This window comes from Astatotilapia calliptera, chromosome 11 (assembly GCF_900246225.1).
Source record: "Astatotilapia calliptera chromosome 11, fAstCal1.2, whole genome shotgun sequence".
NCBI classification, from domain to species: Eukaryota; Metazoa; Chordata; class Actinopteri; order Cichliformes; family Cichlidae; genus Astatotilapia; species Astatotilapia calliptera.
This window is the reverse complement of record NC_039312.1, coordinates 21166221-21189411: the sequence shown is the minus strand read 5'-3', so window position 1 is coordinate 21189411 and position 23191 is coordinate 21166221. Positions and strand designations below refer to the sequence as shown.

Below are 23191 nucleotides of genomic sequence, written 5' to 3'. Positions count from 1 at the left end.
CAGATAATGGGCCAGTGTAGCTTCCCGAAATGTGTTTTATTACAAGTTCAATCACAGCAAATCAGCTACAAACAAACAGACTAAATGTCCACCTTCGTAAGTGGTGTTTTTCTCCATACTGTATAAAAGCCTTGAATTTATGCACCAAAATAAGCTCAACACAAACAAAGCAGTTATTAGAAACTAGCAAATTTGGCTCATACACATCACCGATACTGTAGATGTGATGCAGAAAGGACTCAGTATAAAGAAAAGTGGACAAATTCTAACATAATCACACAAAATAATAAAGTTTCATGTTGTTTTGTTGCCCTGAGGTTCCTCACTTGTGTATAGATCTCTTAGTTGGATCTATATCATTTAGACCGACAGCTCTGCGTACTAGCTTGGCTTCTATTATAAAAAAACTAAACACGGTGTCCGAGTGAAACATTACCAGGACAAGATGTGCCCTGTTTTAACATCTACAACTATTGATTTAGTTATATAATCACAATATAATGCAACAGCTTATTAAAACAGTATAAAATCAACATATTCAATGAGGAAAAAATTCTTCAAGTACTGCGTAAAATCCCATTTGTACTTTCATTGTCATGTACTGACCAGTAATTCAACACCTCATAATAATGTTTGAGTATATCTAATCAATACCTAAAATAAGCATTTTACACTGCCGTATTTGTTATTATTAAGTAAAACAGGTGACTTATTCACCTGTTACAAGTTATCAGAGCTATGTAAGAAGAAAACTGACTTCAGCTTACATAAAAGCAGCAGTCATAAATTCCCATATGCTGTTCTCTTCATTAATAGAGTGTAATAATCATTGCTGTGAGTACATATTGATCACATGATTTTACAAGATCCCCCATTTGCTGGTGCAGGAGTAGGCGTCCCGCTGCGTTTCCTCCCTGTGAGGACCGCTGTGCTGAAGCTGAGGCCTTGAAAGGCACTCAGCAGGTTGAAGCCATCGTTCTTGGTTTTGGTTTCAGGATGAATTATTGTCGATAGCTCGTGGGGGAGCGACACTTTGCCTCCGACTGACCTCCGCTGGTTTGTGTCCTTCGTGTTCTGAAGGATGATGGAAGAACAAATGGGTTACAGGGTTGAACGTGTTGCAAAAATAAAAATGAATAAATAGCTCTACATCTCTTATGTCCTTGGGGCGACCGTGGCTCAGGGGTTGGGAAGCGCATCTGTAATCGGAAGGTCGCCGGCTCGATCCCCAGGCTCTCTGTCCTGGTCGTTGTGTCCTTGGGCAAGACACTTTACCCTACCGCCTACTGGTGTTGCCCAGAGGGGCCGATGGCGCGGTATGGCAGCCTCGCTTCTGTCAGTCTACCTCAGGGCAGCTGTGGCTACAACGGTAGCTTGCACATTCACACACTCCACCAGTGTGTGAATGAATAGTGGCATTGTAAAGCGCTTTGGGTGCATAGAAAGGCGCTATATAAATCCAATCCATTATTATGTTGCAGTAACATACAAGTTGGCACACATGGATAATGCCTGCAAAGAATAAGCCAACTATTGTATTGTTGGGGGTTGGCTGTATCTCTGCAAAGGCTGCAAACACATCTGAAGTTATAACAGTTTGAGTTTTAAGGTTTTTTTATCCATCAACAAGATGCGCTACATCTTGTTGATGGAGAAGTGTTTGCAAAAGGAAAAACAGAAACTGCATTGAGATTGGTTTATAACTACTGAGCTACAGACATTAACATGATGTTTAATGATGAAATGAAAGTACCCAGAGAGAACCCACACAGACATGAGAACATGCAAACTCCACACAGAAAGACCAGACTGGACTAGAAAGTCAAGATTTGAATCCAAGGCCTCCTGACTGCGACCGCCGTGCTGCCCTTTTTTTCTTTTTTCCTTTCATGATTTCATTTTTTTTCCCTGAGGGTATTTATCAAGTAAATACTTGATAAAAAGTATTTACTTCTCATCTTCTTTCTATCTTCTCATTTTCTTTGACACAGCAAGTTTCATTTTGAACTGGTAAGAATTTTTTGGTTGCTGAACCCTGAATCCTAAATTCAGAAGAATTACACAGCACATTTTTGTGGTTATTTGACATTTTATCTAAATTAATTCAGTGAAGTTGGAAAAACATTATATTTTGAAGAAAATTTAAACTGGTGTGTGAGAGTAGTGAACAGAAGAATGCAGCGTTTTGTAAAGTTTCAATTCAACTCTGTTAAAGAAATAAAATTTTTAAAAAACCCAGTACCGTGTATAAGGGGAAAACTGTCCAATTTACACAAAACTAGAGGATAAATATTGTTATTTTCTTCCAAACACAGACCTCAGGCAGCTGATATTTTCTCCTGAAATGAGCTCTCATCGCTGCTCTCTCTGCATTCTTCTGGGCCTTGGTGGCTTCCCGCAGCTTTCTGTCAACACAGCAGACAAACATAAATACAGCTCAGATATCGCAGGCAGAAAATAAAAATCTCTCTGCACAGTTAACGCCTTCGTTCATCTCAGCTGCCTCCTGCAATGAGAGCACAGTGAGGAATTGACAAAATGAGGTGAACTGAGGGGATTGATTTCAGTTTGCAGATGAATTACATGTAACTCAGGCAAAACTTGATTTCATGTCTGTTTAGAGTCTTTTTTCCATTTTCACCTGGAATTGATAAAACGCCTGTTCATATAATGCATCCAAGAAGCAACCCTGCCTGTTATTTGTAATGGCACAAAATAATGATACTACTCAGGTGCTTGTGCAGCTTTGTGGTACTTGTGGTTTCCATTTCTGACGCCCCTCCCATTGTCTTGGAGGCAGTTTGTGGTGACACTACACAGAAATTGGCTGATATGGGCGGTTAGTTTAGTTTGTCAATCGTTTCATTGTGTTTCATTTTTTATTTCTTCTCGATAACAATTTCTCATTTAGATTCCAAAACTATGAATTGTGATTTTTAAGCAACATTTTCACTGTAAGAGTGCTACTTGTAACACTTCATGTTTACAAAAGCACCTGTTGCTACTTTTACTTAAAGTATGTGAATACTTCCTTCACCCCTGCATGACGGTTTCTACATCACATACAGAGCATTACTTGCCTCTCCTTCTCCAGCTCTGTCTGGTACGAGCAAATGATAGACAGATCTTTGGGATATGCAGCTCGGGGGGGAGACGTTTTGCCCAACTTGACACATCCTCCTCGACTCCCGCTGCCTCTCCCTCTCTTGTTCCTACGTTTGGCACACAGCTTCTTCCCCTTCACCTCCGACACACAGCTGGTCAGCTTCCTGATGGGCATGCTCAGGGAATTTTTTAATCTCACCACAGACTCCATGATGTACCGCACACACACCCCTATTTCCTCGTCAGATGACAGGTGAATTTATGGTGGCTTTCGCCTTCCCTCATGTTGTGTTGCACTGACACGAGAAAATCAGGACACGCAGTCTGACATCTCACAGCAATAACTCCTGCCAAGGACAAGGACGGCAGTCAGACAAGGCTCAGACACTCAGAAAGGTTAAACACACTGATGGAGAGTTTATCATCTAGATCAGGTTAAAGAGGGCAGTAAAGCAGAAAAACGGAAACTACGTGATGACAAAACATGAAAATGCCAAACTAACATGCTGAACAGGCTAATTTTCAGGGTCTATTACCACTGATTTACACACAAACATGGTTTACCATGCTGTTCCTGTCCACGGTTATCTTACCCATGCAGGTGGCCACAGTTGGCCTAAGGCTCACACCATAAAATCCAGATAAAGCACCCAGCCAGATGGCCTTCACCACCACCAGCCAATCCCTAAAGCTTTTTAAAAAGTGGGGAAAACAAGAATAAAAAACAGTAGACTCTCCACGAGATATTAAGCCTGCAACTTCCTGGCCTTCACAGGACAAAATCACTGTTTTCCATTGAGGTTTCAGCCTCTCCTTCCCTCTTTCCCTCCTACAGAATCGTTTTCACATTTCACTACCCCCAACTCTGCCACACAGATTACTACCTAAGGGACTTAATGAGGGGAATCTCGTTAGCCGTGGCAGGGAATGCACCTGATGAGTCACGTGTCAGGGGTGAAGCTTTAGACGTGATGTTGAGTGACACACCCATGCATTCACAGTAAGTTAATATATTTATAGACTCATTTGTCCTCCTGCGTAGCTCCATTTAATCCATGTTGTTTTCATAGTTTAGAAAATGGGAGAATAAATGCAACAGCGACAGTTTTTTTTTCTTACAAGAATGCTGTTGGTATTTATTTCACTAAACATTCGTGGATTAAAGATGACTAAAGATGGGGAAAGAAGAAATGAAACTTGGATGGAGAGAGTCCGGCCTTAAAGAGAAGTATTTGAGTCAGTGGGAGATCAGAAACGTACTGACAGCTGGACTGTGCAACTGTGCAAACTGTCAGAAAAGAGGGGACAGAGTGGGGTCACCCTCCGGTCTCCCTCAGTCTCTCCACCAAACAATCAGTGCTGAAGTTTGTTTAAAGGGAGAGCATAGTTTCCTGCATCATAGACTTTTTTATCCACAAACACAGTTTAAAAGTTGCAGTGTAATACATTACCCCTGATTTCTTTCTTCTTCTTTTTTTTTTAAATATATGCACTCAAAAAAGGATTTCTCACCCTCATTAAAAATTGAAGCAAGAATCTTGAATAAAACACAACATAATATAAAATCAAAGGGTTATTTATGTAGTAATTAACCATTAGGGGAAATGTGATCGATATACCAAAACAAACTAGATTCCAGTAAATGTAACATTTTACCTTCTACTTATGTAACAAATTACATGGAAAATTTACATGCAATCAAATTACTTAAAGACAGCTTCCCAGCAGAAATATTATCTGAGTGAGGCAGAGGGCATGAGTGTGAAAAACAAAACCTAAAAAAACAACCTTCACCGGGTCATTTCTTTCCTCTCTGTTCAGTTTCACTCTGTTCAGTTTCACTTAGGATCACTACAGACCAAGAGGATTGTTTGTTATTAGGATTGTCACAGGTGTAATAGGCACTCCTGTAAAAGCAACTCGTTAACACGAATATCTAAGCAGCCAGTCACGTGGCTCACCTCAGTGCATTTAGGCATGTAGACACCGTCTTTTAATGGGAGATACAACACTGAAATACACACAGAGAAAAACAACAGCAATTCTAGCTAGTCACAGTATCACATATTTAGCAAATATTTTATTAAATACCCCCATTCAACGACTAATTAAGGTAGATATCTAATTGCCAATCACATAAAAGCATCTCAGTACAGTTTATTAAGTCAAGGAGGAGCGTTTGCATAAAGTTATCCTTCCACTGCTGAAACGTGAGATTGAACCAGGGACCTAACGTTCTTCCAAATGAGCTGTTTCAGCAGTTCAGTTTGTGTCTGTTGCTGCACTTTACTCCAATGGTATCCAAAGTCATTGGATCTCAATGTGCATTGTACAGCCAGACAATGTTACCACATCAATATGAACCAAAATCTCTGGGGAATGATTGCAACACCATGTTAAGTGACTGGTCTGTGCATTTATCAGTGTTGTTATGGTGACCTACAAACCATGTGCAAACACAGACCATGAGGCAGGGGATGGGCCAAACTGATTTATTATAAATCTCTGATGGAAGCGCAGAGGGCCAGGGGTTGCCAGCAGGCAAGAACAAAGCCAGATGTGGAGGCTGAACTGATGGCTGAGAGCCTGAAGATGCGAGGGAGAGGTTAGTGAGCTGGCTGCTGAGAAAGACACTGAAGCCAGAGCAGAGGAGGCTGCAAAACACTAAAGACAGGATGGCCCTGGGAATCTATCCAAACATTTAGCAAAAGTGACAAGAGGCATGGTCACAAAAACACCAACCTGGCAGAGTGGAAACATCAGTTCTGAGGATATGTAGTGGTCTCATTTGAAGAACTGGCTGCAGCTGGTGAGGTTCTGCTTTGACCCCAACACACCTCTTTCAACAACTACAAAACGAGCAGACACATCCCTACAGAGAAAAGGAGAAAGGGAAAGAGAAAGAGAGAGACCTCTGAAAGTGATAGCAGGTCAGCCTGACCCAGAATTAGATGCTGAGGGTGAGTCACTGGCTCAATGTCTTGTACGGCTGCTCTGGGACTTCCCTGCACTTCCATATGAGTACACAGAGAGCAGCAGAAAGTCTCCCCTTCAGTGGCAACAGGTATTAATTATGCTGGACACAGAATGAAAAGAAGGAGCTTATAAACAGCCTAATTCTCTTCCAATGATGTGCTCTCCATGAGACAGCAAATTAGGCCTGACTTTTCTGCTTCCTGAATTGCTGCTGTGTTTAATTCATTTCATTTCCACCAACTACAATTTGCAAAATATTTTTACCAATAACTATCATTACTACTAAAATGAGGAAAAAAGAGTTTGAACATGGCTTTAAATGTTATCAATTGTCTCCAGTTTCTAAAAGTACATTATAACGCACTTATCTGCTTACAACACCATGATACATTATTTGTTAAATATAACTATATACTACTGTTGAATGTAAAATGGGGTTACTTAGATCTCCGTGTGTCCTTTTTTTCAGAAATGTGGCCCAGCTGTTCTCCTGATTTCTTATTTTGGCACACTTGTTTGAATGTCTTGGAACGACTCCACAGTGAGTTTTATGCTCTCTGACCTACTCTAATGCCCTACTTGGCACCGAGAGCCCATATGCACACTTCAACCAACCTGTTTGAAGTCCCTCACTCATTTCCACACCCCTCTCCCCTTACTCTTCCTCCTCTGGTGCCCAGAGCACTTTAATTTCTAACAGGTGAGGAAGCTTTAATACTTTAACAAGATCACAGAGAGAAACCACGCCCCCTACCCCAGAGCTCATGCAGACCTGAGATCTGTTTACTAATCCAAAGTTTTGCCTTTTACTACTGAAGATAGCTCGAGGTGGTCCTGTGTCAGCCAGTACAATTCATGAACAGAACAAAGGGGAAACATTACTGAACATTTCCATGTTCATATTCTCCAGGTGTGTGTGTGTGTGTGTGTGTGTGTGTGTGTGTGTGTGTGTGTGTGTGTGTGTGTGTGTGTGTGTGTGTGTGTGTGTGTGTGTGTGTGTTCACGTGTATGCCAGTGTTGTTTTGTCACATGTTGGACACTGATCTCCCTGAAAATCCCTTAAGTGGCTCTTTTTGCTCAACAGTGGTTGACATTATAACTTAGCACGTGACCCTAACCTTCACCATCACAGGTGAATGCCTCTGACCCTTACTGCAACTTAACCCTGATTCTAACTTTTACCCTCAGTGGTGTGGTTGTTAACATGCAAAAGATCCTGAGAGCAGAAGGCGACACAAGCTAGTTTACTTCTAGTTCTGATCCCGAGGATACTGTGGCGACCACTTTGGAAACAAGGAAGTGTTTGGAAAAACAAGTGTTTGAGACAAAAATCAAGCGTAGTACTGCGATATTTGCATGTATCTATACAGGAACACTGAATTTGGATATTTTAATAAATTAAAATACTCTCGGAATACAATAAAAAATCTCATGCAGCACCATCCTGAGACAACGTTAGCTGAGTAAACCTACATTAAATTAACTCAAACAACAAACCATCCCACACTGGATACAAGCAGCTTGACAAAACCTAATTCCTAATTCAGAGCAAGCTAATGGCTCAGTCACAGGAGGAAAAATAGAACGGCGACCTCCTTCAATCAACCAAAAATAAATAAATAAATATTGGCTGCCTGGTGATTGCATTATTTTTTTTTTTTTACATTACTGCTGCAACCTGTGGTGACTATTCAATTCAGATTTATTTATATAATGCCAAATCACGACTCCAATCACCTCCAAGCATTTTACGGTACATTGTAAGCCAAAGACCCTACAATAATACAGAGGAAACCCCAACAATCAGATCTTAGCAACACTTAGCAACAGTGAGGACTAACTTGAATTTCAGTGTAGAACATCTGACCAATGTTGTTCATTAATGCTACTTTAATATACCTGTTCCGTATTAGTATGCTGCGCATGCACGCAGTGAGACGGGGCAAGAGAGAAGGGACCCGCCCCCTGGAATGTAATGACTAACGTGTAATGGTTGCTTTGTTTCGAAGTAAAGGATGCTCGATGATATTCACGAACCCTGAGTCATTATTAAACGACAAACATGGTGTCAGAAGTGGGATTTATAGTGTCTATGTCAATTCCATTCACATAGAACATTTCTTCATCGCTGCCGTGCGCCTACATTTCAATATGGTTTACGGGTCTCTTTTTGAATTGCCGTGTTTGTGATGACTTGCAGCATTTCTGGAAATGATTCCATTTTTGGCACTTATGGCATTGCTGGCCATATGCTGGGCATTTGTCCCTTTTTGCCTCGTGGCTGCCCCCGCAGTTGTTACAGTTTGTGATTGCGTGAGCGAGCCTATGTTCTGGATACGTTGGCCACGTCTTCACAAGCGAGGGCTTGAAGCCTGACCCAGCAAAGACCAAAGCAATTGAAGAGATGCCCACACCTGAAAACGTCACAGCTCTCCAACGCTTCTTAGGGATGATTAATTACCTAGGAAAGTTCATTCCTAATTTCAGCGAGCTTTCAGCCCCACTTCGGGAGCTAACGTGCAAAGAAGTACAGTGGTGTTGGCTCAAGCAGCATCAAGATGCATTCAATGCTTTAAAACGAAGCCTGACCAGTCCTCCTACCCTCAGATACTACGACGTAAAGAAACCTGTCACGTTAACGTGTGACGCATCGCAGTATGGACTCGGGGCTGCATGCCTCCAAGAAGGCGCCCCAATTCCCTACTCATCTCGTACTCTGACACAGACAGAAACGCGCTATGCGCAGATTGAGAAGGAGCTTCTTGCAGTCGTATTTGGTTGTTCCAAGTTTAATGATTACATCTATGGGAAACAAATCCAAATTGAAACCGATCATCAGCCATTAGTCACTATCTTGAACAAGCCAATACATTCAGCTCCAGCCAGACTGCAACGCATGATGCTTAGGCTGCAAAAGTACAACTTTCAGATAGTGTACAAAAAAGGCTCGCAGATGTACCTCGCCGACACTTTATCCCGTGCTCCCACACCCTCGACGGATCAGAACAGTGATGAAACAGCTGACTACGAGATCATGTCGATCCAGCAAATCTCTTCTTACAGGCTGATGCAGCTAAAGGAACATACTGCCTCAGATCCAGAGCTACAGAAACTGAGCACTGTCATAATGAGAGGATGGCCTTGCAGACAAACTCAGCTGCCCACAGAACTTCGTCAATACCACCCATATCGAGACGAACTCACTCTAGAAGATGGCATTGTCATGAAAGGGCTGAAAACAGTGATTCCTAAATCTTTGCAAAAAGATTATATCGTCATCCTCCACAGAGGGCACCCAGGCATGGAAGCTACCAAACGCAGGGCCCGTGGCATTGTGTTTTGGCCCACAATGACAGCAGATATTGAGCAAGAAACAGCTGCGTGTCCAGTGTGCAACAGCACAAGGCCACATCAACAGAAAGAGCCGTTAAAGCTACATCCAGTGCCGGACCTACCCTGGTCAACCGTCGCCACCGACATCTTCGAGTGGAACGGACAACATCACCTGGTTGTAGTCGACTCTTACTCAGGTTGGTTCGAAGTAGACCTGCTTCCAGACCTAACCGCCAACACTGTCATCACAAAGCTCAAAAGACACTTTTCTGTCCATGGCAGCCCGCACAAAGTAATATCAGAAAACGGCACTCAGTTCACCAGCCAACGCTTTGCAGACTTTGCTTCAGCATGGGACTTTGTTCATGTGACAAGTAGCCCAGAATACCCGCAGGCCAATGGATTGGCTGAACGTGCGGTTCGCAGTGCAAAGCAATTGATGGAAAGATCAAAGAGAGATGGAACGGATGTCTTCCTTAACCTACTCAATCTCCGCAACGTGCCACGTGACAACACACTAGGTTCCCCAGCTGAAAGGCTGATGTCAAGACAGACGCGCACGACCCTACCCGTGTGTAGACGTCTGCTCGTTCCCAGCCCCAAAAGCAACAAAACAGTTAAAACAAACCTACTTCACAAGCGCCAGGCACAAAAGAGATACTATGACAAGTCCAGCAGACCCCTCCGCCCCCTCATGCCAGGTGAGGTTGTGCGGATGCAAACGCGTCAAGGACATTACTCCTTAGGAACCATCAAGGAAGCCTGCGAAGAGCCCAGATCGTACATCGTCCAGTCAGGAGCTGGAGAGTACAGGCGAAACCGCAGACATATCCTCCCAGTCTCTGAACCGCCACCACCACACGGAGATTCCCGTGATGATTACACCGCAGCCCAACCACTGACTCCCCACAGCACATCCAAGAACCCGTGACACACACCGACGAACAAACACATAGCCACACGCAACACTTCACACAAGCCCCAGTCCAGTCCCCCTGTCGCCCGGCACGTGATGCTTACATCACACGATATGGGAGAGTCTGCAAACCGAACCCCAAGTATGAACACTAAGGCATAAGAGATGGACAGTAACACGAAAGAAAAAAAAAAAAAAAGTGGACAGTACACATGATGTGATGTCAGCAAAGTTAAATGCTCACCGTGTCCTTACCAATGACACAGTTCAAGGTGTGAAGTAATTCGTTAATGTTTAGGCTAGAATGTTATGATATGGACATGTTGTTAATGTGTTATTGCTAAAGGTGTTGTTAGCAGTTTATACAGCCATAAGCTAAAGAGAGGGGATGTAGAACATCTGACCAATGTTGTTCATTAATGCTACTTTAATATACCTGTTCCGTATTAGTATGCTGCGCATGCACGCAGTGAGACGGGGCAAGAGAGAAGGGACCTGCCCCCTGGAATGTAATGACTAACGTGTAATGGTTGCTTTGTTTCGAAGTAAATGATGCTCGATGATATTCACGAACCCTGAGTCATTATTAAACGACAAACATTCAGTAAAAGAAACCTCAGGCAGAAGTAGACTAGTCTGAGGGTCGACTAAATGGTTTCCCATTATTATTACTGTATTATCAGAAACAAATTACATGTAATTGCCAACTTGACCCCATTCAATCGCAGACTGATAGCAAACTGACTCCCTCTTATGGCGGGCTTTAGTAACAGTGCTGGCATGCTTGGAAACAAAAAAGTGAAGTGAGATAACTATCTTATTTGATAAAGAGACGATGACAAAGTTTAACTCTGAGGACATAATTTGCAGTTTAACAATAAGGTGATGGATCCTTTAAATATGTTATTGCAGTACTCGGTATATGGCGAAATGTTATAAATGTCAATGATATCGTATCTTAGGGTGTTTGGTGACTCCCACCTATATAAAAAGCAATGAGGTCCTCGGTTTTTCTCCTTATGGTGACAAAGGCCGATGTGGAATCGGGTGAACTGAGCCTCATTTAGATGACTAGACGAGTGTTTACACACACCTAGACTGATACGGGGAGATTTATAGATCACGTCACATGTGCACGTGGGGTTTTGAGACTGTCTTCGGGCTGCCAGCTTCTACCCAGATCCACAAATGTAAGCAGCATTCACGTACTAACAGAAAACTGGGACATTTGGGCTTTCTGTGGAATTCCCCAATTTAAGATTACAGACGCCATATAGGAGCCTAGATGTAGTCATTCTACATCACCTGGATTAAATCTATATTTAAAAATGAGCAAGAGTTATCCTATACTCGCTTCAGAGAAGGAGCTCTAACTGACCGTTTTACATCAGAAGAACATCCAGCAAGTAGTGCAGGTTATTTAAACCATATATTAACTTTCACAGGCTATTACTCGTTTTCTAGTCGAGGGATGATATATGAAAAACACATGAAGCTCAGATGTCCCAGTTCTCCACCCTCACTTGAAAGCAGCTTACATTTGGCAGCTTAAAAATTGTCTCCAAAATCCACGTGCACATGTGACGGGATCTGTGCGTGTCACCGGGGATTTATACTTATGTGTAGGGATGTCGTAACCCCTTCCCCCGAATCCTACGACGTCACCAGACGTGCACCAGCTTACTGGAAATGTAAGTACAGGTGGCGTCGAAGGAGCTGGCAGCTGCTGTGATTGGACTGTGGATCCCTGCTATGCATTTCCGGCGGCTACCTGTTCGCCGCAGTTTTTGAATTTATCACCGAGAATAATAATAATCATCATCACCTCAGTATAAAGACTCACAAACCTTGGATAAGTGAAGGAAAAAGGATGGATGGAGATGTTAGGGAGATAGTTTCGGCAATCAGTATGGATGTGATGAAATATACAAAGAAGTGGCAGAGGGCCGGGGGAGGGGTGGCGAGGGACAAAAAATTAGCCCCAGGGGGAGACAAAAAAGCAGCTGACCACTACAAAGAGTGGGGACCCAAGAGGGGGAAAGCCCCGGCATTTAAATTGTTTCCATCGTGGCTGACACCGCATATAAAACACCGGGACAGACGATAAGGTAATTACAGGGAACACCACGCAAAAGCTGGCAACTACGTCGGTCAGTTACGTAGCTTACGTCGTCAGCTGTACAAAGGTTCACCGCAGAAGTGATGATTAGACTTCTGCGATCAACAGGCGATTCGTGCACGGCTATTTAACGAGCTGTAAGTGAGCGAAAAGAACATCGCAAGTATTTGTAGACATTTGTGCGCGCTGGAAGTTGAAAATAAAAAGCTAAAATAGCAGATTTGTGAAGTTTAAATGATTACTATTTATTCACATTGAATCTCTTTAGATTAATCTGTATTTGTGTTTCGATTGGAGCAGGTATTTGCCAGGGCTTACAATTTACGCACAAGTGGTTGTACACTAATCTTGGTTCAGACTTGTGGGTCGGCAGCTGATCCGTGGGATCCAGACGGGACGGGAGGAAAAACCAGAACAAGGCAAAGCAGGAATTTCTGGAGTTTCTTAAGGAAAAAATGACTAAACCTAATTACTCCGGCACCTATCATATGGTGGAGCAGGAGAATGTGGACGCCTACCTGACAGGTTTAGGTACCAGTCTTTATGCAGCATATTTTATAGTATTATTACCATCAAATGTTTAACGGGTAAAACCCTCTCATTTAACATTCATCTTTCATGCGTTTATCTTTAAATAATTGTTTATATGTTGACTGATTCATAATCTTCAGTGTCTGGTTTAGTGATGTGGACTATCTACATTTCCAGCAGCACATTAGTGTAATGAAATCACCACCTTTGACCCACTTACACCCTCACAAGTGTGTGTGTTCACTCCACCTGCAGTGTCTGAGGTAGAAAAGATCCCCCCATAAGTGTGGCTTACAAAATCTTTCCCTCTTTTCTCCCAGATGTTAATGTTGCTTTGAGGAAGATCGTGTGTATGTTGAAGCCCACTAAAGAGATCATCCATGACCCAGAGACAGGAGCCATGAAAATCAACACAATCACTACCTTCAAGAATTTCAGCATGGATTTTAATATTGGAAAAGAATTTACTGAGGACCTGAGGATAGTGGATGGCCGTACCTGTCAGGTGTGTGTTGTGTTTTTTCCAAAGTTTGCTTTGAAGGTTAGGTACTTGAGTAAAGTCTGTACACTTCCCGCTGGGATTATTCCATAACCACTCGTTGCTGTTTAAAAACCCAGAATAAGAAACATTCAGCTCCTTCCCAAGTAACCATTCAATGATGGGCTATGATGATATTCTTCAGCTGAATGCTAAACAGAGACGACTCATATCCCAGATTTATGAACTTATCAGTAACCTTAATCCGTGCTCCACTGACCGTCTGAGACTGGGACACTGACTTGGGGATAACTTTAACTGATGAGCCCTGGAACTCTGTCCTAAACTTGGTGCGCTAATCATCTGTCTTTGATGGTGCAAAGTGTTCACTTAACTAATGCTAGATTAGTAAGGATTTATCCCAATGTTGACCCGAAATGTCCTCGGTGAGAGTCCAGACAGCAGATCTGACACACATGTGTTGGTTGTGCCCAGGATTGCCCTCCTTATGGTGAGGAATTTTTAAAGCATTTGGTGAAATGTTTAAAATGTAATGTGACCCTGAGGCGGGGTTTGTGCACATTTGCCAGCCAGGACTCGTGTTATTGTGGCTTTTACCACTTTGCTTGTAAAATGCTTGAGTTTTCAGAAGTGGGAAGTGTGTCATGGCCCAAACAGAGGAGGTTCCTCTGTTGTATTGATTTGATTTATTGATTTACTGATGCTCATCAGTCTGGAGAGGTTATAAAACCATCCTTAAAGAGTTTGTCTCGACAACAGTGACAGTGTTCAGGTTACTGAGTCTAACATCAGCAGAACATTAAACGGCGATAGAGTCCATCGTAGCAGCGCAAACTCGACCTGCAGATTGCTAAAGATCTCACTGGAAAACCAGAAGGCTGTTTGAACTCGAATTCATGTATAGATGATGCTGAAGTAGAACTTTTTTTTTTTAGTATGAAATAAGAAGTCTTGTGTTTGGACAAAGGAAATGGCGATGGTGGCGTCATGTTTTGGATCGGTTTTTGTGCATTTAGTCTTAAACAACTGGATGAATTCTGAATTACACCAGAAAAGTCTCAAGGAGGTGACAGGACCCCTGTCCGTGGATTAAATCTCAGGAGGAAATGGATCATAAAACAAAAACATCACCCCAAACTCACAAGTTGTTCCACCAAAGTGATGTTAAGGAGATCAAAGATGTTTTGGAAAGTCAAAGCCCAAACTATTATCTTTAAATGTTCTTTTTTTTTTTAGTTATTGCTGTCTACAGGGTGTCACATGATACAAAAGATGCAAAGATACAAAAATATTGGATCATTTTTTATCAGGTCCAACTAATATATTCATGTAATTTTTAAACAAATATCTAAAATCTGATGTTTTTGGTCACATCTTTGAAAAAATGAAGTATATTTTAAAGGCTCCATGACCTTTCACGCATCACTGTATTAGTCTCCCCCCCCCCCCCCCCCCCCCTTTTTTTTGCTTTGCATAAAGCTTCTTGTCTCTTTGTGTGGCTGAGTGTTGTGTGAGCTACTTTACATGCTAATGTTTCACACTAACGGCATCTCTGTGGTTACACAGACTACAGTAGATTGGGACGGAGACAAGCTGGTTTGTGTACAGCGAGGCGAGAAAGAGGGACGAGGCTGGACGCACTGGCTGGAGGGCGACAAGCTGCATTTGGTAAGGATGTACGAGGGGAAGAAGAGGCCAGTGCAGAGAGAAAGCAAGGAAGAGGGAAGAAGGAAAATGAAAGCTTAAAGGGAAGTGATGGAGAAATTGATATGCTAAATGAGGGAGGGTATTCAAATAAGGCAGGTTTTAGAAGTTATTCATTGGCTAATTCTGTTACTGTCTTTGTGAGAAAAGGTTTTTATTAAGAGGTCTGTGGAGTTTGTATGTGCCTAAAAGGGGAAAGTCCATCACCTAACAAAGGAGTACACACAAACTGAATGCACAAGTGCTACAGAAGCTCAGAGGCACATTTGTTCTAGAACAGTTTAAACTCATAGCTTATCTTTCATTGCTGGTTACGTTTTCAAACGGTCAGCATTCTCCCACTAAAAAGCTCTCACAAATTTAGAGAAAGTGTTGCCGATGCTAAACTCAATATGCTGGGGAATACCAGCGACGGTTTCAGAGGTTACACAAAGGGAACAGTGAGGAACTAATGAAGAGGTGGAGGAGGAAAGTGGGAGCGGGCTGAAAAGACCTGATGAATAGATGTGAAAGAGTGGAAGACGGATTATGAGGTCAAAGCATGAGCTGGTGAGGGGGGTGTTCTGGACAGAATCCCAAATGTTCTTGTTGCTTCTCACCATTCATTTACACCCTCTCACCTCGTGTTTTTTTTCCCTCTTCTTCTCCGTCTCTTCTCTGCAGGAAATGAGAGTTCAAGGCGTCGCAGCAAAGCAAGTCTTCAAGAAGGCTGAATGAAGTCACTGAAAATGTTTTACAGTCAATAGTCTCATTTTAAAGGTAGCCGGTACGAGAGTCGTGTATATAGCATTATTTATTAACAATATATTTGAAGTACAACAGCAAAACTGAATATTTGTGGAAAAAAACATTGTTCTGAGAGAAGAGAGTTGTAGAGCTTTTGTAAAGGTCTTTCCCTATGTTGCACAATCTTATAAAGAAGTGATGCATCTGTCATGTTTCTTATTTTAAATGATAAGGTGTGTGTGTGTGTGCGCGCGCGCGTATGTGCGTATGTGTGTGCGTGCGTGCGTGTTGCTGCATCTTCATATCTAAAGTGATTTTTATGCATTATTGCACTGGAACCCTGAACTTCTACAGAAATTACCAAATGGAAGTGCATGTGAAAACTGTCTGGAACAGTCGGATCGGACGCTAGCTGATCTTTAACCTCCGGCTTCCTGGTTCAAAGTCCGCGTGATGTCACATTGCGCCCGTGTGACAGTAGAACACCTAAATATGCATTCACTGCCAGTGAGTGGGCGTCATGCATCCTGCCTCCTGCACTCGCTTTCAGCATTGCAAAGGCTGAAGAGGGGAAACTGGCGAGTACACGCTCGCGCTCAGCAGAGTGACCATGCTCTCTGCTCAGCTGCACTCAATCAAGATGCCAGAGGAGGGCTGAGAGTCAGTAGTGTGTGAATGTATGAGTGATGAACTGAAAGGTTGCAAGAAGGCATCTGAATTAATTCAATGACTGCAGGTGCTATTTTATGTAAAATTTATTACAGAAAACATCAAAATTGCCATAAAGTGACTGCAAGCACAAAACTGAAAGGATCATACATCTTCAGCTTTTAAATACATCATGTCCTCCAAATGTTAGAGACGTATCTGATTACATTTTATTTTTTCCCTTTAAAATGTCCAATTTTAGAACATGTTTCTTTTATTAGCATGAAGACAACGTCTGTTGTGTTTGTTATAACCATTACTACATCACCTGTTTCCAAACTTCAGTGTTTTTGCTAGGGTGACCAGATGTCCCTTTTTTTTGTGGGACGCCGCAGCAGTTTTATGACATCTCCCACATACAGAAGCAAAGTCCCACATTTACACGGCACTTTCCTAAACTCTGTTTTGTTTTTTGTTATTTTTTAGCCTTCCCTGAGTTTAAAGAACGCAGGGAAGGCTTTTTATTATATTTAACTGGAGGTTAGCAAGAAGTCACCAAAAAGTTAGCAGCTTGTTTAATCTGATGGAATCTACCACAAAGAAAATGATTTGGCAGTTTATACTGAGAAATACAATTTTTGTCTCTAGATAAAATTATACTTCAATTTCTCAGATGGGGAAATATGGCACGAAGTGACACAGTGCATGTGTGTTATAATTGACTAGAAAAATCGTATTTTTTTTTAGATATAGCTAATATAAGAACATGAATCATGAATACAGGGTTAAATAAGGACTACTGCATAACAGGTTAAGTTAGTTGGCCTTTACATGCTAGACTCATGTCTGATTTATTGTAATTTTTTTTTTAAGTTGGGCATCTGGTCACCCTAATCATAATTCTGATGATCACACAAGCCTAAGATGTAATATTTCCTTCAGTTGATTTGCTTGTTAAGGTCAGTTCTCCATTAGTAGTTTAACGTTTGGCACCTGCGCCATTTCTTCATCTTTTTTCCTCGAATATAAAAAGTACAGCATAAAAAAGTAAAAGCAAATAACTTTTATATTTTTCAATTGTTTCCTTTTTTAATGTTATATATAATTATTTTATTTTTTTAATGTTTTATATAATTAAAACTACACACTAGAAAATTACACTTAAAAAAAATCACATTTATTCTAATTAATATCTAGAGACTCATTACCTCAAAATAAAATGCTTCTGTTCTGGGGGATACATTAAGGCTGAGACTGTTGGATTTTTATAATGTCACGTAGGTTGCATTTGTCAAGTCTTTCCATACTTAACAAGCTTGTAAACAATTTTAAGACAATTTTAACAGAAACATAGAAAAGCAAACAAACATAAAAATAATATGCTCAGAAAAAAATTGCTAGCACCTTTAGACAAACGTGTCTGCTAAATAAATTTTTTCCCTACTTGAAAGGATGATGCTTCTCTTTTCTCTCTTCCAGCTCAATCAGCTGTAACTGTTCAAACTTCTTTTATCTGAGAAGCTGCTTACAATGATGCTTTCAGACTTTCTCTTTCACTGTTAGCTGTCATTTCAGTGTTTAACTCAAATAACTTAAACCTCTTATTTTTAAAGCTTAAATTACAAATAAACTTGCAAACACCCTCACCATATGGTCCACATATGGTTAAGTGTCTACCAAAGGTCATCTGCTCATGTCACAGCTGTTCCTCCACCCCTGACTTCTTCCTGGATGATGGAGGGGCTGGAAGAAAGGATGGCACAGAGCGGAGGAAAGAGAAATACGCTTTGAGGGCTCGTACTCCAGCATCCTCTCTAGGAGATCGAAAAAATGGTGGTGTTCTCTCCCGTGTGATAACAAGTATTCCTGTAAAACAAGGAGAGAGACATTATATTCAAATGGTGGGCACCGAGCAGATAATGCTTATCTGTGGTCCGCCTGCCCACGGCTCACCCTTAACGGCTTGCATTTGGATTTGACGTAGCGTCCGGCTTTGGAGCACTCGTTCCAGTCTAGATGTCCACGGTGGAAATACTTCTGCTTTCTGAGAATCAAAATGAAGAGTCGTCAGATCAAAGTGTTTCAGAGTTTGTGACAATGAGAGGGTGCACGAGCGGGATACCTGCTCCTCTGAATCATCCTCTGAGGAATCGGTCCCTGTACTCTCTCTATCATAGCAAGATGCTCCTTGTTGTCATGAGTCTGTAAGTGGACACAAGAGGAAGTAAAGACCATGACAAATAAAAAGACAAAGTTCGTCTTACTTTTATGTCGAATGTGTGACCTGGAAGAGTGTGAACCCTTTGTAGTATTCAAACAGGATGCAGCCGATACTCCACACATCACACGGTTGACTCCAACCCAACTCTGTGGAAGAAGGAATAGCTTTGTTACCAACTGGACTGGGCAGGTCCTCGATACTCCCCGAGCTAAAATGACATTTCTTACCAAGTATGACCTCTGGGGCTCGGTAGTGACGAGTAGAGATGATGACAGAGTGGTGTTCGTGGTCAAAGGTGGCGCTGCCGAAGTCGACGAGCCGCACCGTGGTGTCGTTTACCCGCCTTTCATTGCACTTCTAAATGGGCGACAGGTGGAAACACTGTAAACCCTCCCAACTTCGCTCATTTAAAGTATAATCTTTGTATTTTCCTGCTATTGATGATGCTTTGATAAAAATGATAAAGAGCATTAGGCTTGCGCTAATGTGATGAAAATAACAAAAAGTTATGAACAATTTTACAATACTGCAACACGGTAGGACAAAACAAGAACGAGTCTATCAGATTAGAAAAACAGCAACAACAAAAACGCTACTATCGGCTGTTTCCATGTGGACAAGGGGTCACTGTAGCTGGTAGCTCTGCATGTTTGATTTGGTTGCGTTTTACAGCAGATGCCCTTCGTGACACAACCCCACCAGCAGATAAACCCCCTTAATCTCCCACTTCTTTTTTGGTTGGATTAAACTAATTAGATTAAACATCTCAATCAACTAACTGAATCAATGTCTCACAACGTCTCATTTAACCCAGTTAACCTTAAAAAACGCTTGGTGGATTTAACTAATTCCAAGAAAGTCAACAAGCTTGTTCTCCCTTTTTTGCTAAATGCAACACTGTGTCTCCACTTTGGTCTTGTCTGTTCACAGGACATTGGTCCAGAAGCCATGTGATTTGTTCCGATGCAAACCAAGCCATGGTGCCGTCATAAAGTTTAATAAGCTTGGACATCCTGATTTAACAGGAAGCAGTAAGGGTGTATTTAGTTTTTGTTTTTATGTGGCTGTGAAAAACGAAGAAAAAGTGGAGATTCCCATAAATAAAAATTCAGCAATATGTCTCAGAGCTGCCACATATTTTCCTGCAAAGGTCAACAAACAAGCTGCAGCCTTCCTGGATAAATATGAGATTATAAAAAGCATACATGTGGGTGTCTGATTTCTGCTGAAACAAATTTGCACCCAAATGAAAAGCTGCATTTTTCTGCCATCATTAATCCCCGCTTTTTCTACCATCCCCTGAAGCCCTCAGCCATCACGCCTGCAGCCATTTCTGACCTTCTCGGCGTTGTATATGAGGGAGTAGTCCGAGTTGACGAAGAGGATGTTCTCAGGCTTCAGGTCAGTGTGAGTCAGCTTGTTGTCATGGAGAACTGCAGAGGAAACGGGAGAGAAGTTCAGATGAGGAAGTTCATCATGAGCAGACACCTCAAATGTGGTTGATTGTAGACAGCTGGATGTGACAGATTTACAGCAGCGAATTAAATGTTAGTAGATAGGATATTACAAAGATTATATATCAGAAACCCGAATGAAGCCTGTCTGATGAAGTGTTGGTTTAATTAAAGCAGAGGGACTCTTTGATGGTGTGATGCGTTCCAGCTGAGGAGTAACCTCCATGGCCAAAAACTGAACCCGAGGTGAAGCTGCCAAAAACTACAGCTTCTCTAATGGCCACTTGAGGCCAGTTCCAAAAGCAAGTCAATCCCCATGACCCCATGTGTTAAGACACATGTTTACAGTACAAAAAAACCTTCGGCTTCTGTGGATAGTTTCCACTTTCATAACAACGCTATGGAGCTGACCTTGTAATAACTCATCCACTTGGATACTAGAGTTAAGGATGTTGCTGCTTTGATTGGCAGGTCTCCCAACACATGCAGTTGGAGCAGAGTGGCATTTGAGTTTTTAAAAAAGCTTTTAAACAGAGAAATTTAATATTATTACATCCTGTGTGGTACAGCCCAGCTTCAGGTTTAGTTTGCAATATCTGTGCATTGCACGTGCATCTAAAAATGTGATACCTCTTGTCTCCAAAAAACGAAAAACAAAAACATTTCAATGACCAAAAAAGTAGCATTAAACTAATGTAAACCAATGTGTGAAGTCACAGTGGATGAACCCATCTTCTATAAAATCTGTGGTTGCAGCTCATCTTTTGTGCTGTTTATGTTTAAATATTTAGGAGTGCATGCTCTGCTTTTATTTTGGAGAATCGTAGGCCGCGGTTTACAGCATCCTGTCTCATTCTGAAGTTAATTTGCCAGCATGATATCAAGCAAATGATACCATGTTATGGCTACATAACAAATGGTTGTACTGAATATGAAATTAATATTTGATATGACTAAATTATCAATAGCAGACTTGTCTGAGATTTGCAAATGATTGCGTTCGGTTATTGACTAGAATTAATCACTGAATGATATCAATCATCGTGAATGAAATCAATCACTCACTGCCCTAACTGCTCCTGCGTCTTGCTCTAATTTGCCGTGTTTAATCTGCTTAGTCTCATCCCTGGCATTGATGCAGAGGTGCAGCAGAAAAGGGAAAGTGGTGCTGCACACTCTGTATGATGCATATTGGACTCACAGCTGACAGCGTGGCAGATCTGCTGGGCCATGTGTCGGATCTGGTTAATTGGATACGGCAGGAAGTTGTTTGATTTCAAGAAGTCAAATGTGCTGAGAGACAGCAGCTCAAAGGAGATGCACACATGGCCGTAGTAGTTAAACCAGTTGAGCATCTGCACGCAGTTACTGATGAGGAAGAGAAACAGAGGGTGAAACATAAAGCACATGAAACGGGTAACAGCGTTTCAATCACAGACTCACTGTTTGTTGTGCGGATCCTTCTCACTGATCTTCTCCAGGACGTTGATTTCCAATTTGGCTGCTTCTCTGTATTTGTCCTGGTTCTTAATGATCTTCAATGCAATTTGATTTCCTCCTCTGTTTTTAAACACTGTTTTAAAAAAAAAAATACCCCCCCCCCCCCCCCCCCCCCCGCACACACTGCACATTGATTCAACTTGAAACTTCTGATGAAAAACCTACCTGCTGTGGTCCACACACTGAACCACTTTCCCAAAGGTCCCCTCACCTAAAGTGTCGACTATCTCATCTGCAAGACAGATAAAGATCAGCTTAATGACGGAGCACCGTAACGAGGCTGCTTACTCTTCCTACATCTGTGCTGCAACCTACATCTGTCTTCAAGGACGTCACCACTTTTGTAGATCAGGTGACCATTTTCAGAGTCCCTCTCACTGTCATTTGCAGCCCGGTCGCTTCTTCTCTGCAGACAAAGTCAGCCACATTCATGACAAGGTGGAGCAAAAGATCAAAAAAACATCAACCCGCTTCTGTCACACCCCACCTAAAAACACACCGAGTAACATCTGACCTCTGGGTCTGTAAGGAGAAAGGTCACCAGCTGGACATACCCGTGCACTCAAGCTTGCATGGTTATAGAAGCTCACACAGCTTTGTGTACGTCCTCCTGCTGAGGCTGTCCTAATGCAGCCATGATTAATGCATTAAGGTCGATCTCAAAGACCTGAGCCTGCCCTAAAGGGGGCTCATAAGAAAATGCCAGATGACTCTCTTTGGAGGAGCTGAGGCTCTATTTCCATCCACATTCTGAGACTGTTATTAATATCAGAAGCTCAGCATGTGAGTAACTGACACTTAGCGCAGGACATGGGCCACTGACATACATAAACACAACCAATCTGCACATTCATTGTTAGAAAGCTGGTGATCTTTAAGAGATCAACACATAGTGCAGCTGGTTAAAAGTAAATCACACAGACTTAGAAAGAGACACAAAAACATGTTCAAAGAATGCAGATACTCACAGAAAGGCAGAGGCAAATACAGTCCAGAAAACCCTTAAACAGAGAATGCAGCTCTGTCTTTCCCATTGCACAGCAGTGCAGATCTACTCAGAGAAAAGACGAGCCTGAGTGGAAGAGAGGCGGATGAAGGGATGCTGCACGGGAGGTGAAGGCGAGATGCAGGTGAGGTAGCGGCAGGAACAAAAGGCGATGAGGAGATGTGGAGAGGAAAAGCGCCAAGGTCAGCACGATAAATAGTCAAGTAGCAGCACGGGAACAAACTGAAGGACGAGGAGTTGTGAAAAAATAAAAAATAGCCTGCAGTGTTGTCAGCTGAAACCAGAAGTGAAAGGAAGACACGATGCCGAAGCTTCACCACGAAAGTGACAAAAGAAGAAAGAATATCTTAGGGAGAATAGAGAAAAAGTAAAAGGCAAACACTGAAAGTAAGCGAACACGACAGCTGAAGCAGACAAACACAAAAAGTGAGGAACAGACGGACAGATAGGAGG

The 23191-nt window shown here is 42.1% G+C and overlaps 3 protein-coding genes across 7 annotated transcripts; 1 reads left to right on the top strand and 2 right to left on the bottom strand.

Annotated features, from left to right (window-relative positions):
- Window positions 1-17: 17 nt before the first annotated feature.
- On the bottom strand, window positions 18-3982 carry LOC113032452 (complexin-4-like). The gene is made up of 4 exons (XM_026185375.1): window positions 3699-3982; window positions 3081-3452; window positions 2318-2405; window positions 18-1074 (listed from the first exon to the last, which is right to left on the bottom strand). Exons 2-4 carry the CDS (start codon window positions 3314-3316, stop codon window positions 850-852), a joined length of 549 nt encoding a protein of 182 aa, XP_026041160.1. The 5' UTR covers window positions 3317-3452; window positions 3699-3982; the 3' UTR covers window positions 18-849.
- A 7905-nt stretch (window positions 3983-11887) lies between these two features.
- LOC113032759 (retinol-binding protein 1-like) lies at window positions 11888-16115 on the top strand. 5 transcript variants are annotated; one of them, XM_026185836.1, is made up of 5 exons: window positions 11971-12021; window positions 12750-12980; window positions 13301-13485; window positions 15046-15147; window positions 15847-16115. In XM_026185836.1, the coding sequence occupies exons 2-5, from the start codon at window positions 12905-12907 to the stop codon at window positions 15898-15900; spliced, it is 417 nt and encodes a 138-aa protein (XP_026041621.1). In that variant the 5' UTR covers window positions 11971-12021; window positions 12750-12904; the 3' UTR covers window positions 15901-16115. The 5 variants fall into 5 exon arrangements, with proteins under 5 accessions (XP_026041623.1, XP_026041621.1, XP_026041624.1 ...); XM_026185839.1 differs by lacking the exon at window positions 11971-12021 and adding an exon at window positions 12456-12586 and having other exon boundaries at window positions 12750-12974; XM_026185837.1 differs by lacking the exon at window positions 11971-12021 and adding an exon at window positions 12458-12586 and having other exon boundaries at window positions 12807-12980.
- Window positions 16116-17690: 1575 nt separating this feature from the next.
- Window positions 17691-23185, bottom strand: clk2b (CDC-like kinase 2b). The gene is made up of 11 exons (XM_026184430.1): window positions 22701-23185; window positions 22048-22138; window positions 21898-21964; window positions 21676-21792; window positions 21434-21600; window positions 20117-20211; window positions 19006-19135; window positions 18842-18924; window positions 18680-18759; window positions 18511-18601; window positions 17691-18423 (listed from the first exon to the last, which is right to left on the bottom strand). Exons 1-11 carry the CDS (start codon window positions 22764-22766, stop codon window positions 18241-18243), a joined length of 1170 nt encoding a protein of 389 aa, XP_026040215.1. The 5' UTR covers window positions 22767-23185; the 3' UTR covers window positions 17691-18240.
- Between the last annotated feature and the right edge of the window lie 6 nt (window positions 23186-23191).